The 15,098-nt window shown below is 48.7% G+C and overlaps 1 protein-coding gene across 1 annotated transcript; it reads right to left on the reverse strand.

Annotated features, from left to right (window-relative positions):
• Nucleotides 1-1,778: 1,778 nt before the first annotated feature.
• RHBDD2 (rhomboid domain containing 2) lies at nt 1,779-12,830 on the reverse strand. The gene is made up of 4 exons (XM_004328282.4): nt 12,585-12,830; nt 10,106-10,513; nt 5,221-5,371; nt 1,779-2,755 (listed from the first exon to the last, which is right to left on the reverse strand). The coding sequence occupies exons 1-4, from the start codon at nt 12,760-12,762 to the stop codon at nt 2,398-2,400; spliced, it is 1,095 nt and encodes a 364-aa protein (XP_004328330.2). The 5' UTR covers nt 12,763-12,830; the 3' UTR covers nt 1,779-2,397.
• Nucleotides 12,831-15,098: the final 2,268 nt, after the last annotated feature.

Consider the following 15,098-nt stretch of genomic DNA (forward strand, 5'->3'; position numbering starts at 1 on the left):
CTGGTACGCGGGGAATAATGGCCTTCCCTTTGCCAAACGTGCTGTATTCTTCATCCTCCTAACAGCCAGTGGTTAGGGTCTTCCTCTTTCCCTCCCTCCAAAGTCACCCCTTCGCCCCCGTGGAAGGGTGTGTGCTGGGTATCCGAGACCGACCCCCAGCTCTCCAGGCTGGTCTGGGCGCCTCCTGGGAGCGTCTGAACAGCGTTGCTGAATTACAGTTCTTTAATCATCCACTCCCCCCACCCCCAGACTGAGCTCCCCAAGGGCAGGGATCCCAGTTCATTCAATTGCTCAACAGATCTTTACCGCGTATCAGGGGGGTAGGGGGTTCTCTGCCCCCACGGAGCTCACCTTTCCGTTTCCAGGCCCAGCCTGAGGCTTGACACACACTTGGTGTTTGCGGAAGGGGGCACACTGGCGGATCATTCAACAGCAAGTTGGGGAGGGGCTTGGGAGCCCCTCCAGGTCCTCTCATATGCGTGTTCAGGGGAGAAATGCCCCCTCTGACCTGGCTCCCGGCGGCCTGCTGTGGCCCAAGCAAAGTCCGGGGGAACGGACTAAGGACCAGTCTCAGCGCAGCAGCTGTGGCCGCAGCCCAGGCAGCCGCTGCTGTCAGCTGCTCTGCCAGACCCACCCTGCCTCCCTGAACCCCGTTCAGGAAAGCAGGGGGGGAGGAGACGGCTGAACAGAATGACCCCTGAGGGCCCTTCGGCTTTCTACTCGGGGTCGCATGAGGGCCCTGGAGCCTGGCCATCCCCAAGGCCCAAGGCCCCCACAGCTCCAGCCAGACAGCCCAGCAGGAAGGCCAGACGTGAGGGAGGTGACTGTGCCACACTGGGAGCAGGTGGCCACCTCACCTGCCTCTGGATACAGGCTGGGACTGGAGGGAAAATGTCCAAGGGACACACAGCAGCCTGCACTCAGCGAGTGAACATGATGGGAAAGATGCTGGGTGTGGCTGGAGACACCAGGCTCCGGGACTGCAGACAGGGCTCAGCTGCAGCCTGGGCCCCCAGCTCCTCGGCTGGTGAATCCTCTTCACAATCCCGCTCAGGAGCCACCGTCTCAGCTTCATGCCCTGCCCCCCGCCCCAGTGCAGGCCACTCACTGCCCTGTCCACTGCTGCAGATTTGTGGGTGTGTCTTATCCACCTCCAATACCCAGGGCCTCCCAAAAAGCCAGCCCCGAGCAGGCCATGCAGCTCCAGGAGTAAACGAAGGCCGCGTGTGCTGGTGTCTCTGAGGACACCTGCATGTGGCGTGTCTTCTCAACGTGAGCCCACTTCAAAGAGCTCAGCTGAAGGCTGATCAGGAGCCAGGAGCTCCCCTCGGCCTGGTCGGGCGCCCGTAGGCTCAGTCACATCCCTGTCCCTGTCCCGCCCTGCGTGGTGTGTGGGGGGCCTGACCTTTGCAAACTACATTTCCCGGGCTCACTTGCCAAAGGTTTCCTGGTTAATATGGCCCACAGGAGACCCTGCGGGTAGATCAGGCGACAAAGCCGCCAGGGCTCTCCTCCCTGCTCTTGCTTCAGAGGCCACCGCGGCCGGTGCCTGTGTCACTCCCTGGCGTAAGGTCCCGCGGGCAGCCCTTCTTGTGGTGACCCAGCCTGGAGCCCTGGGAACACCACAGCGGCTCCCCGCTGTTGCCAATCTCAGGGTTGCCAAACTCTCCCGTTTGTCCTTTCAGCTCTCTGGGGACCTTCTCAACTCACGCCCTCACGCCAGATGCCCGCTGGGAGTCGTCTGCCTGACTTGACCACAAAGACACCACACACCGAGGGCAGGCTGGAGGCTGTTTCTTTATACAAAGGTAATCAGCACTATGGATCCAGAAGCATGCGGCTGCGGCTCACGCTGGCCCGTCGCACCACTTCCGGGGCAGAAGTCTGGGTGTGGGGCTGGGGGGTCACCGCAAGGGAGGAACACCGCACAGGCCTGGGGACTGGCGAGCACACCAGCCGGGAGCTCCCAAAGGGGCACACGCAGTCACACGAACACGGCATAACCACGAGCATGACGTACGAGGACAGGAAGGGAATGGAGAGCTGAAACGAGCCACTGACCACCAAGGCCCTCTTCTCCCAGGTGTCCTGTGGGGGGCGGGACAGTGGGTGGGCGGGGCCTGGGCCTGGAGCCAAGCGCTCCAGCTGTGCCACTACAAGGCCACGTGACCTCACTGCACGCTTTCTGCATCTGTAAACTGGGGACGACAAGCTGTACTTCACCAAGTTGTCACGAGGATGAATGAGAATGAAATAGAGACACATATCAAAATACTCAACACAGAGCCTGGCACATAGAGGTGTTCAGTAAGTAACTTTTTGTCAAGAACATCTCAGCTCAGAAAGGACCTTCCTCGGAAGGCCGAGATGGGAGATCGCTTCCCTGGAAACTCTCTCTCAGGGGATCAGGACCCTTGAGCACTCCTTGGAGCCTGTAGTCGCTGAACTGGCCAGGGCCCCGGAATGCACTGTGCCGGGGCAGTTGAGGGGGGCGGGGGGCTGGACCCCCAGGGAGGCACCCGCAGAAGCCGGGTAGACACCAGAGGAGCTGGGAACTGTGCCAAAATGGTTCTGCACGTAACACAGGCCAGACGTGGGCTGGTACGGAGGCAGGCTGGCCGTGTGCCCAGGGACCCAGGACGGCCAGGGGGCCAGTTTCTGGCCACTGGTGTGCTGCATCTGGGCCACAGGGTGGTTCGGGGCCAGGTGAGGGTGGCCGCTCTGTGTGGGGTAGGAGCCAGGCACAGGGTTCAGCCTGGAAAGGAACAGAGAGAAAACGGTCACTCAGCCACTCATGCCGGGGCACACAGCAGCCCAGCGGTCGATCCGCAGGCGCGAAGCGTGGGTCGCTATACTGCTTTCTATTACAACGTGCTGTGGACAGTTCCCATAACCAGCTGCAAAAGTGCCAAGCGGGGAGGAAGGTCAATCTCAACTGGACAGAAAACATATGCCCAGAGGGGGCAGGGCCCACTCACGGTCCTGCAGTAAGTCAGCAGGAAGAAGGGGTATCAGGCCCATGCCTGAGACACGCTGAGGTGTAAGAGCAGCTTGCAAACTGGATGGACCGGATGGAGATGGGGACAGATCACAGCAGTCAGTGTTTGTGGTCGGCTCAGCAACTGGACCCAGAGAGAATGGATCCCCCTCTGTGGGAGGGAGGAGGGGAAGGCTCTAACGGGTAACACAGAGCTTGGGCCCAGGCCTTGTCTGCTGGGAGATATTCTACCCACGTCTTCAGGAATAAAGACTCACAACTCAAAGTCCTGGCAGGCAGGAACCGACATGACAGACGCGGGGAGCTGTCTGTGCTGAGGTTGGAGACCCCACCACAGACGCGTGCGGCTGGGGCCACAAAGGGGGACACATTCTAAGGGTTTTAGCCTGTGACCTTCGTGCAGAGTTCCAAATATGAAGAACAAGTGTCAACACCACTGATACCTGTGTTAGGTAACTAGACTAAACCTGTATACATTTCAATCCAAACCTAAGCTTACAAATCAGCTGCTTAAGTACAGATACAGGACACTTAACAGCACTTCTGGCATTTTAAAAATATAGAGGTTTTGGCCGATAAGAAGCTTGACAAGAGCCTCCAGGGAGGCAAGGCTGTCCGGGCAGTCAGGTCCGCTGCCGAAACAAACACGCGTGTTCTAATACTACCTGTGTCCCGTTGTCAGGTCATCCAAAACATCACGTTCTGTTCCGGGTGCCTACAGCAGGCCAGGATAATGAGGGATTGAACACCACGCCATGCAAGGGATACAGAAGGAGCTGAGAGGGTCACCATGGCCCCTGGCCAGATCAGCGCGTCATGGTGAAGCAGGATCACCCGGCACCACGGTGTCACAGTTACAGAGAAGTAACTGCGATTCAGCGTGGAAGACCTTTCTCATTAGGGGCTGCCTTGGAGAGCCAGCCCCCAGCCGCCAGGGGTGAACATCGGCAGCTGTCTTAGAGGGGATTCCTTCACGGGAGAGGGCAGGGGAGAGAGCATTTGCAAACGTGGACCCTTAAGTTCTCTCTAGATTCTGTGAGAACAGCAATTAAGAGCCCAAAAGCTACAATACACCTAATTCTAGATTTAAACACTTCCCACCCATTTAGACTCCAGGAATTACTTGCCTGAAACAAAATGGGTGAGTGTGCGTTTCTATTTTTCCCAGTACCCGTCCCTGCCTTTAAGAAATGGTCAGAGTGGGGAATTCCCTGGCGGTCCAGTGGTTAGGACTCAGCACTTTCACTGTGGGGACCTGGGTTCGATCCCTGGTCAGAGAACTAAGATCATCCTGCAAGCCGTGCGGCCTGGTGAAAAAAATAAAAATAAAAAAGAAATGGTCAGAGGGCTCTGAGCTGCTGAAGGCTGGAGTGTCCACCTCCTAAAATAAAGTACAAGGAACAGACTCCAATTCAGCTGAAGTCCTGCCTCCAGGGCAGCGCGGGGGCAAGATGTACTGCACAGCTGAAGCAGAAAAGGGCCACTGACAAAGCACCTTGACTTTGTACTGAATCCGTTCTTTGGGAGGGACTTGAAGGAAAGGAAACCTCCTCCATTGTGAACTCTCAGCATCGGCAAAAACCAGTGAAGGCCACCTGAGGCCGGCAGTGTGTGCCCCAGCGACAGGGAGTCAGTAGGACCCGGAAGCAGGAGCCCCTGGCTCTAGACTGGGCTCTTCTGACTCTGTGTTACCTGGAGACAGACTCTTGTCCCCTTTGGGCCCTCTCTCTGAAAGGAGGGAGTCAGGCTACGTGAGCTCTGGCGGCTTGCCGAGGACTTTCCATTGAGAGTTAACGTGCCTGGACTGGAAAACAGTAAGCTTCGCCTTCTCCTGCCAGGTGGCCAAGAAAACCCTCTCAGGTTCGGGCCGTGCCACCTCCTAAGGCTCCCAGTCCGTTGCGTGGACTGTGCTTCTTACCAGCGTCACACGCAGGAGCCCAATCCCACCTGCACAGGGTGCTTGTCGGCGCTGAGGGCTGTTAATGCCACTGGATGGGGCCACAAGTCACTCGGGATTATGCACAAGAGCCCCTTCCTGCTCGGTCCCTACTTCAGATGCAGCTGGGCAGAATCTAGGGTGCTCGGGAGAAATTTGTGCACAGATTTTTTGGGGCCCAGGCTGCCCACACCCTCTTGCCTATTCCCCAGGACAGTGAACGAGTCACACCCTCTAGAGGCCCAGGAATTGCTTTAGGAATAAAGCACAGAGTTCTATAACTTACTTCCGGCTTTGGGCTGCCCTTCTTTCAGCTGAAGAGCCGGAGATGTACTTGAACATCGAAATCTTCCTCATCAGGCTGAAGGGGAACTTCTGGTCGAGCTTCAGTGCAACTCGCTCTGGGAGGTCGATGGAGTAGCAGTAGGTGAAGCCATCTGAGGTTGGCATATTAAGGAAAACTGGAGGCAGCTAAAGGGAGGCGGGCTGAACACTCCCCAGAGGACACAGGTGCCCACATTGATTGTACAGGGGAAGTAAGTGCTTATTCCACCATAATATCTGACTGGAGTTTCAAGCTCAGGGGAAACCAAGAGTTGAGTTTCTATCCCCTGTACCTCAGAGGGAACATGACCCAGCAACAGGAGAGGGCAGACAGGTGCTAACATTTCACCTTCCCCTAGACACATCCATCCTGTCTCCTGAGCCCCTCTGGCCCCTTCAATCACAGTCAGAAGCCAGCACACATCTCTGTCTTTCCAGTGGGATGAGGCAGGAGGCTATCCTAATACCCTCTGGGAGGACTGACATCTTCTTGTACTTTGTCCCAAATAGGAGGAACCTTGTCTCAAGGTGACCAACTGAGCTTCCTGTGGGCCTCTGTGGCAACCCTGGGAGGTCCCAGGGATGTGATGGTACTCTGGTCATCCGACCTGTGTCAGCCCATCACTGCCTAGACAGCCAAAAAGAGTCAGCCTTTATCCCACCATCCATCCGTCCTCTCGACAAATATTCATTGAACCTCTAGTATGTACCAAGTACTGGGGTAGAATAAGTGGCCACAAGCAAAAGCTTATCTATGGATGCCCACGCTGGGGACCATAAGCTAGCCTAGGTAGGTCTGAGAAGTTTTTCTCTAAGGATGTGATGAGGAGGTTGAAGCCTAAATTGTGAGGGGTGCTGGCTAGAAGAGGGGTGCTGGCAGAGAGAAGACTGTACAGAAGCACCAAAAGAGCACTGTTCCTTGCGGCAGTGTTCTTAACTAGAATACTACTGGCGAGATAATTCTCTGCTGGGCTAGACTGTTCCACTCATAGGACATTTAGCATTCCTGGCCACCAGCCACCAAATGGTGGTAGTACCTAGTCATTGTGATAAACAAATACCCCCTTGCTATTTCTAAATTCTTTCAGGGATGACAGTATGCTTCCAGATACTGATTCCAGGTGGTAAGCAATGCTGTAAGGAAGTCAAAAGGTGTCATGGCTGATGACTTCAGAATGATCTCAAGAATCTGTTCTGCTTCTGACTCTGATGACGTAACAATACTAGACTAGTCCTCCCACATATATAACTATAAACCAGGATACAATATTTCACACAATTGCTTTCAGACTTTGGACCACAAACACTACCAAACTGTGATACCTAAGAAAAGGGACACAAAGTAAGTGAGCCTCAAGATCAAGCCGGCTTTCTGCCCGGAGGCACTTTCTAAACCACAGCACAGGAACCGGAATCCAAGTATCACTCCAACTTTAGTATACGTGCGGCCAAAGCAAGCACGGGGAATCCAAGCAGAGTACAGTGCTCCCCAGCTGGAGAGACAAAGAGTTCAGGGAGGAAAAAATGCCTGCGATTTACAGGGCAGTAATGGAGAGGAGGCAGAAGAAGCTCCTCCTCTTCTTCTGGATGGGGCCACAAGTCCCTTGGGCCCGAAGAGGTTCCCCGAGTCTTTAGCTAAACACTAATGTAGACGTACATAGGCTGAGACTCCTCCAGTCAGGCAAAGAACAGCTACTGAAGAAACAACTATCAAAGAGCTGTAAGATTAACAACTCCTGGAGCTCCCACAGGACAGGGACACGCTCAAGTTCTAACCAGAGTAAAGAGACTTCACTGAACACCCAGGACATTCAGAAGAGACCCCCAAAAGGCAATGCCTTAACAAGTAAATTAACTACCTATTAGGAAAATAAATACTCTTTAAAGGAAGACAACAATATTCAGCCCTTGATAACACAGTATTCACAAGGTTTATCAAAAAATAAAAAATTACAAGACAAGGGACAAAGCAAGAAAATAGGGTCCATAATCAAGAGGAAAAACAGTCAAAAGAAACAGGTCCAGAAAGGACAAAGATGATGGTATTAAGAGACAAGTATTTTAAAACAGCTATTATAAATGTGTAAGTGAATGTGTTTAAAGGAAAACATAAACATAACAAACAGATAAAGAATTGCAATACAGAAATGAAAACCATAAAGAAGAACCTCTTGAACTGAAATATACAACACAAGGAATAAAAAACTAACTGGGTAGGTTTAACAGCAGAGTAGACGCTGCGGAAGATGAGATTGCTGAACTTGAAGGCAGTGTGATAGAAATTATCCAAACTGAAATGTAGAGGGTAAAAAAGGCAAAAATTTAAAAAAATACAACAGCCTTAGTGACCCACTGAACAATACCATGTAGCTTATATATATATATAATTGGAGAAGAGAAAAGAGGATAGAAAAAAAATACTTCAAGGCATAATGATGATAATTTTTTTAGACTTGATGAAAATTCTAAACTCACACATCCAAGATCAACAAACTCCAAGTAAGGTAAACACAAAAACACCACCTCAAGGAACAAGATAATAGCTAAAAACCAATGATAAAGAAAAAATTGTGAAATGAGCCAGAGAAAAACAATGAATTATACGGGGAAACAATAAAAATGATTACTGATTTCTTATCAGAAACAATACAAACCAGAAGTAATGCAAGGACATCTTTAGAAGTGAAAGGATATCAGAGAAGGCTAAAATTCTATATTTAGTGAACTAAAAGCATTTTCAAAAACCAAAGATGGAGAGAATTTTTCACCAGCATACCTACTGTAATGTTAAAGGAAGTTCTTTCAGCTAAAGGAAAATGATACCAGATGGGAATTTGGATCTGCACAAAAGAATGAAGAAAAACAGAGATGATAAATATGTGAGTAAATGTTGCTTTTTAAAAAAATATAATTGACTGTTTAAGAGTAGCAAGAGAAGCAGCAATGTATTATGAGGTTTATAACATATGTAGAAGCAAAACATAGAACAACAATAACACAAAGGATGGAAAGAAGGAAAACAGAAATACAATGGAATAAGATTCTTACATACAAAGTGGTATATTATCTGAATGTAGCCTGTGATAAACTAAAAATGCATATTTAAACTCTAGAGCAACCACTAAAAAAGAAAACAAAGAGGCATGGTTAATAAGCAAAGAAGATAAAATGAAATACTAAAAAAATATGCAATTGAAGGCAGGAAAAGAGGTAAAAAGGAACAAAGAACATTTGAGACAAAAAGAACACAAAAAGCAAGCTGGTAGACTTAACCCCACTATATCAATAATTACACTAAATGCAAATGGGCTAAACAAGCCTTTAAAAGGCAGACTGTCAGACAGAGAACCACCTATATGCTATCTACAAGAAAGATGCTTTAAATGTAGACATAAACATGTTAAAAATATAAGGATGGGAAAATATATACCTTGTAAATCCTAATTCTAAGAAAGGAGAAAGCTGGAATAAGTAAATTAATATCAGACAATGAAGAATTTAGGGCAAAGAATATTACCAGAGATTTAAAGGGTCAATTTCATAACAGTAAAGGGTAAATTCATTAAGATGATACAACAATCCCAAATGTGTATGTATCCAATAAACAGAACTTCAAAAACACTTGAAGCCAAAAACTGATAAGAACTGAAAGCAAAAAAGAGAGATCTACAGTATTAGCTGGAGATGTCAACAGTCTTCTCCCAGTAATAAATAGAATAACTATAAGGATATAGAAGATTTGAACAATACAATACCTTGACCTAACTGACATATACTGAACACTATACCCACCAATTGCAGAATGCACATTCCTTTCAAGTACACACAGAATACTCACCAAGATGTAACAAATGCTGGGCCAGAAATAATTTAAAAGGACTGTAATCTTACAAAGAATTTTCTCTGACCACATGAAATAAGAAATCAATAACAAAAAGAAATCTGGGAAATCACCAAATATTTAGAAATTAAGCAACTCCCTTATAAATAACCCTTGGATCAAAAAAGAAATCCCAAGGAAAATTAGAAAATACTTTTAACTGAGTGATAATGAAAACACAACATATCAAAATTTGTGGGATACAGCTAAAGTAGTGCTTACATGGGGAGTGTATAGCTTTAAATTTTCATGTTAGGAAAAAAAGTTTAAAACCAATGAAATTAAACTAGAATTTAAAAATAAGATACATAAGAACAATGTTATCAATGTGGATTTATACACTACCCACACTAACAGCTCACAGAATCACAAATTGTAAGATATGTCAGGAATGCACCTTGTCCAACTCCAAACACTACCATTCTGTTGTTTAAAAAAGAACCACTTTGTATTTTAGAATACTTTCCCCTAATTGCCAGAATATTTATACAAGGAATATGAGGCTTATCCTAAGTTTTTAACTACCCATATGGTAAAAGCCTACCATAAAAAAAAATTTTTTTTTTCTTCTGAGAAAAAGATTAAGCCAAACAAAAACAAACAAACCTGTTTCCTATTCCTTTCATGGAACATCTCCAGCCCATGGGTAGTTCAGGTTCCTCCAATAAAAAAAATTAGTCAAATGTAGGTTTACACCTTGGAAAAAATCAATACAGAATATTTTACTAACTGGCAGTGCTGAGCCAGTGTGAGGAGTAAGCTATGGTGATCTTTTCCAGATGAGAAAACTCTGGCCTAAAGAAGGGAAGTGACCTGCCCGAGGCCACACGGTTTTCAAAGCTGAAGCTAGCACACAGATTACCTACATCTGAGCTCACAGCTCTATCTACTTGACACCCCCAGGCCCCACAACTTGGTTCACCCTTTGGCATGTCATTGTTCTACAGTTACCTTCTAGGAAGGATACATGTTAGCCCAATTCCAAGTCCACAGACGTTACTGAGGAAAGAGGTCTGGGGAATGAGCCAGGAGGCACAGAGCAGAAGCCACGGCACCAGCATTGAGGGCACAACCATGCCAAACACCAGGGCCCTCCTCATCCGAGAGCGGACGGAATTGACTCCCAGCATGGCAAAAGCCACTGGGGTGAAACCTCTGGCATCCTCTACCTCCCCCAGCTTTGACAGCGATGACACAGCTTCAAAAGACAGGAAGATGATGGCGCAGATGATGGCGAAGATCACGGTGAAGAAGCAGTGGCGGACGGTGCCCACGGTTCTCTCAAAATTGCCAGCAAAGCGCCAGATGATGATGGCACCGCAGAGCAGGGAGACCGGGTTCTCGTAGACAAAGATGTAAGTCACCAGCCTGTAAACTGCAGAGGGAACTGAGTTAGAGGCCCAACGGTGGGTTGTTCCAAGAAGGGAAAGCCAGGTTACAACCCACCTAGGAAACGGGGAGTAGCTGGCTCTCATTGCCAGTAAAAATCAGCCCGGAGCCAGTGGGATAAGCAGAGGGAGGCAACAACGAAAGACCCAGGACTCAAAGTAGAGGCGTGGATGTCTAATCTTTGCTCTTTCCCAGACCTGGAGCAAGTCTTATCTGTGACTGGCTTCCACGTGGGGAAAAAAATAACACTTTTTAGCGTGGGATGGTCTTTAAATTTGCAATGTGCTTTATAATCCTTTTTTAGGTTTTAATACTGACCTATCTCACCGGGCAGTTTGAGGGTTAATTAATTGTAACGGCTTCAGGTGGATTGAGTGGGTGTCACTTAACACTCTTTGTGCCCGTCTCCTCGGCTGTAATCCTGACCTCTCCTTCCATAGTGGCTGTTCAGAGGAAGAAAAAAGGGACCATGAATTATTTTGCACCTGTAAAGATTAGAAAACTATCACTGATAATGTAGATACAGAACTCAGAAGTCTTTCTTGAAAGTGCTGATCTAGTCTTCGAGGCAGAGCCACGCTTTATATGCAATAAGACAGCAAAGAATCTCACTTTTATTTTTCTAGAACCAGTCCTCTCTCTTATGTACTTTTACATCCCCACAGGCCAAAATACTAAACTGAAGGAGGGGGACCGGTGAAGTGGCAGTAACAGTGGACTTGGGAGCCTAAAGGCTTGGAGTGGAATCTTGGCTCTATCACATCCAGGCCGGCTGAGCTCAGTCAAGTCACAGGCCCTATCGGCTTCAGTTCTCTCTTTATATAATAACAGGCATACACTCGAGGCCCTCAAAGGTCTCTTACATGTCTAATACTCACATTGCCTGTGAGCCCCAGAGAAGCCGTGAAGTAAAGAAAAAAAAGGGAGCTCAGTTTAGGCTGGCATTTTCCATCTGCCTCTGAAGACAGATGTGCTGTGTGTATGTCAGGTGAGGTTGGGAGGGACCAGTTTTAGATTTGAGCAGGGAGGCAGGCTATGAACCATGTACCTCAGTCAGGCCATCTCTGTAAGGCTTCATTATCTGAAGAGTACGTCACTGCTTGCTGAGTACTTCTGACACTGAAATCCCAAGTATAAATGTGAAGATTCTAGAAGCAATTCTATATAATTTGGGGATCATAAACCCCAAGGTTCCAGTCCCAACACATCACACGATAAAAAGAAAAATCTGGGTTCCTGCGTCAATTATATAACTCAATAGCTCTGCGAGTCTTCGCATTAAGCCTCAGTTTCATCTAAATAATGCGCAACAATAAAGCCTACATTACGTCATGGGATCACCGTGAGTATTAAACGAGATTAATGCATGTGAATGTGCTTTGGAAAACAAGTCATACAAATTTCCCATTTTCCTCCCTATAAAAGAATGGGTTAGAAACAGAGACTAAGAACATCTTTTATGAGCAGATGTTTATACTTAATTGGTCTGCAAAATCTCTCACCCTCCCCGAGAAAACAAACACCTCTCCCAAAGGTAGAAGATACCCCCTCGCGCCATGAGCAGGGAATCGGAGTGGATTAAGATTAAAACGAAGAAGCACAATAAATTCTAAACCCCAGGAAGCCAGGATCTTATAGGGGTGGCCACAGATAAAGTTCAAGTGTCTTGACGAAGGCGAAAGAAAAAAATTTTTCAGTGGGGGGTTGGGCCCTTAAAGCAGACGTAGGTGTGAATGTGACAAGGGAGGGGAACAGAAAAATCCTCCTTGGTGATGGAGCAGGGGTGAATGAAACCTATTTGCTACGAATGGATATGGGGGCCTTGACCAGTCGGATGGAGACAGGTAAGGGAACAAATCTGGGTAGGGAAGCATTACAGTGGTGACGAAGATGGGGCTCTGCACAAAGACGTGGAATATGGGGCTGGTCTTCCAGGTGGGCAGAATGATGATGCGGACGGAGGCGGGGTGACGCGGATGCTGGGAGGCCAGAGCCCAGGGCCTGGCGAGGTCGGAGGAAAAGGGCTGGCACCCGGGGTCCGGCCCCGCCCTGCTCACCTTGCCAGTTGCGCAGAGCCTCGGACCGCAGCGAGAGGCCCGAGGGCGCCAGGGGAGGCTGCAACAGGAACAGGCGAGGCCCAGACACCAGCAGCGAGAGCAGCGCGGTGAAGAAGGTGGCGGATGGCACCTCGGGCCACAAGGACCAGCTCCGGTACCCGGGCTCCGAGACCGCCATGGCCGCCAAAGCTCCCGCTCCCCTAGGCGACTCCGGCAGGTTCTCGGCTCCTTCCGCCTCCTTGCGGCTGTCTCCCATGGCAACAGCGGAGGAGGTGGCCGGAAGCCCCGCCTCCCCGACGCCCCGCCCCGTGCAGAGTTGCCCAATCCGGTCGCGCTGGCCAGTCTCCCCCGCGCGTAGGACAGCGCCCTCTGGCGGCAGCACCCCCCTTTTCTGTGTTTACCCCCATTATACCAATGAAGAAACTGGTGTCAGGGTAATGCAGTTAAATGGCAAAGACAGTTAGAACTCAGGTTCCCCCCAGGTGCTATGGCCTGGAATTGGCTACTGGCAAGGTGCCTGGGTTAGAGAAACAGGGGTGAGAGAGGAAGGAGGGATTCTACTGAAGTCCCCGAAGGGATGTAATGAAGCAACAGTGATAACCAAGGTCTATTTCAGCCCTTAAAGTCTGAAAAGCACCTTCACCAGAGAACAGCTATTTAAAGTAGCCAACTGGAATATGGTTCCCCTGATTACAGATACTTTGGAAGGTGACTTGCCCAAGGTCACAAGTGGGAAGCAGTAGGACTAGGATCTGAATTCCTATTTGCTAGGCCCCGATTTTCTTCCCTTTTCACTACTTCCCTCTAATATCCTGCCTACTGCTACATGTATGTAAATTCGACTACTGAAAAATAAACAAATGCTTCACTGTCTGTGCTGGACATTCAGATCCGTTCCCAGCCCTAGTCTGCCCCCCTCAGTAGTTCTGGCAATATCTGTGTGCCCATGAACCTCAGGAAGAGAACCTAAGATTCTTTTCATCTTTTGTGTTTAGTACTAAAATATAACCATGTAATTTTCTGGATATAAATATACAGCAATGGGACATATTTCAATGAATGCTATGTATATTTAAACTAATGCTGCTCACGACGCAGCAGTGGGCATGAAAATTAAGGTTTTACTCAACAGGAAGCAAAACGGGAATCAGAAGTGTGGTGGAGCAGCTAAAAATAGCGAGTGGGGACTTGGGCTGCTGGAACCAAAGTCTGGGCCTTGGAAAGAGGAAGGGGGTGATGGTCCCATCTCCTCTGTGCCCATCAGACCACTCCAGGAGTTCTGGGTCTACTTTCAGACATATATTCTGAAAAAGGATGTAGAAAATTAGAGCTTGTCCAACACAAAGTGGCTAGAACTGGGAGGAAAGGGGGAAATTTCAAATCATATCTTGATGAGGGACAATTAAAGGGACCAGGGAGACTTCCGTGGAGAAGCTTCAGTGGTCCAGACCACTGGCTCTAACTATGTGAAGGGCTTTCCTGAAGAGGAGGAGTAGACTTATCCTGTGTTACTCCAGAGGGGAGACCTGGAAATGATAGGGCGACACACTTGACTTAAGAAAGAACTTTCTGACTTCCCTGGTAGTGCAGTGGTTAAGAATCCGCCTGCTGATGCACAGGACAAGGGTTCGAGCCCTGGTCCAGAAGATCCCACATGCCGCAGAGCAACTAAGCCTGTGCACCACAACTACTGAGCCTGTGCTCTAGAGCCTGTGAGCCGCAACTACTGAGCCTGAGTGCCACAACTACTGAAGCCCACGCACCGCAGCAAGAGAAGCCACTGCAATAAGAAGCCCGTGCACCACAACAAAGACTAGCCCCTGCTCACCGCAACTAGAGAGAAAGCCCGTGTGCAGCAACGAAGACCCAATGCAGCCAAAAAATAATAAATAGATAAGTAAATTTTTTTAAAAAAGAAAGAACTTTCTGACAGTTTGGACTGTCTATCCGTGGCATGAGCTGCCTTAATAGGTAGTGAGCTCCCTGTGACTACAGTGTGCAAGCAGAGGCAATCTGGGGACTTGATGAGAAAACAAGTGATTCAAGCATCAGTTTGGAGGTGGAACTAGATGCCTTTGAAAATCTTTTTGGACCTTCAGTTCTAAGACTCCATAAACAAACAAACATATATGGAGTGTTGATACATTCGCCACTTACCGGGGGGTTGGGGATAATTGCATTTGGATTCCTGGCAGGATGAGAGTTGTGGTGACATCACATATCCTACAGCCAAGGGCTGTGTAGTCTAACGCAGGGAGCACCCAATGGTCTCCCTTCTCTCTGATTCTGCCTCCCTCTTCTCATTTTTTCCAATTATGCCCCCAGAAAACCCCAAGACCTTCTCTTCAGCTCAGGCGACAGAGGACTGTCACGAGCAAAGCAGAGCCTTCTTCAGCAGATGGGCGCAGGCAGGGGGCAACCCAGTACCATGAATCTTTTTTGTCCTGTCTTTTCACTCTTGGTCTGCAAACATTTCCAGGCCTCAAATGTGCTACCTGGAGTTGCCTTTGTTTA

This window comes from Tursiops truncatus, chromosome 15 (genome assembly GCF_011762595.2).
Source record: "Tursiops truncatus isolate mTurTru1 chromosome 15, mTurTru1.mat.Y, whole genome shotgun sequence".
NCBI classification, from domain to species: Eukaryota; Metazoa; Chordata; class Mammalia; order Artiodactyla; family Delphinidae; genus Tursiops; species Tursiops truncatus.

Coding starts and splice junctions, on each gene's coding strand:
- RHBDD2 (XM_004328282.4), bottom strand. CDS start 12,762: ATGGCGGTCTCGGAGCCCGGGTACCGGAGCTGGTCCTTGTGGCCCGAG. Junction 5,372..10,105: donor ACTTGGAATTGGGCTAACAT/GTATCCTTCCTA, acceptor TGCCAACCTCAG/ATGGCTTCACCTACTGCTAC. Junction 2,756..5,220: donor AGGGCAGCCCAAAGCCGGAA/GTAAGTTATAGA, acceptor GTTCCTTTCCAG/GCTGAACCCTGTGCCTGGCT.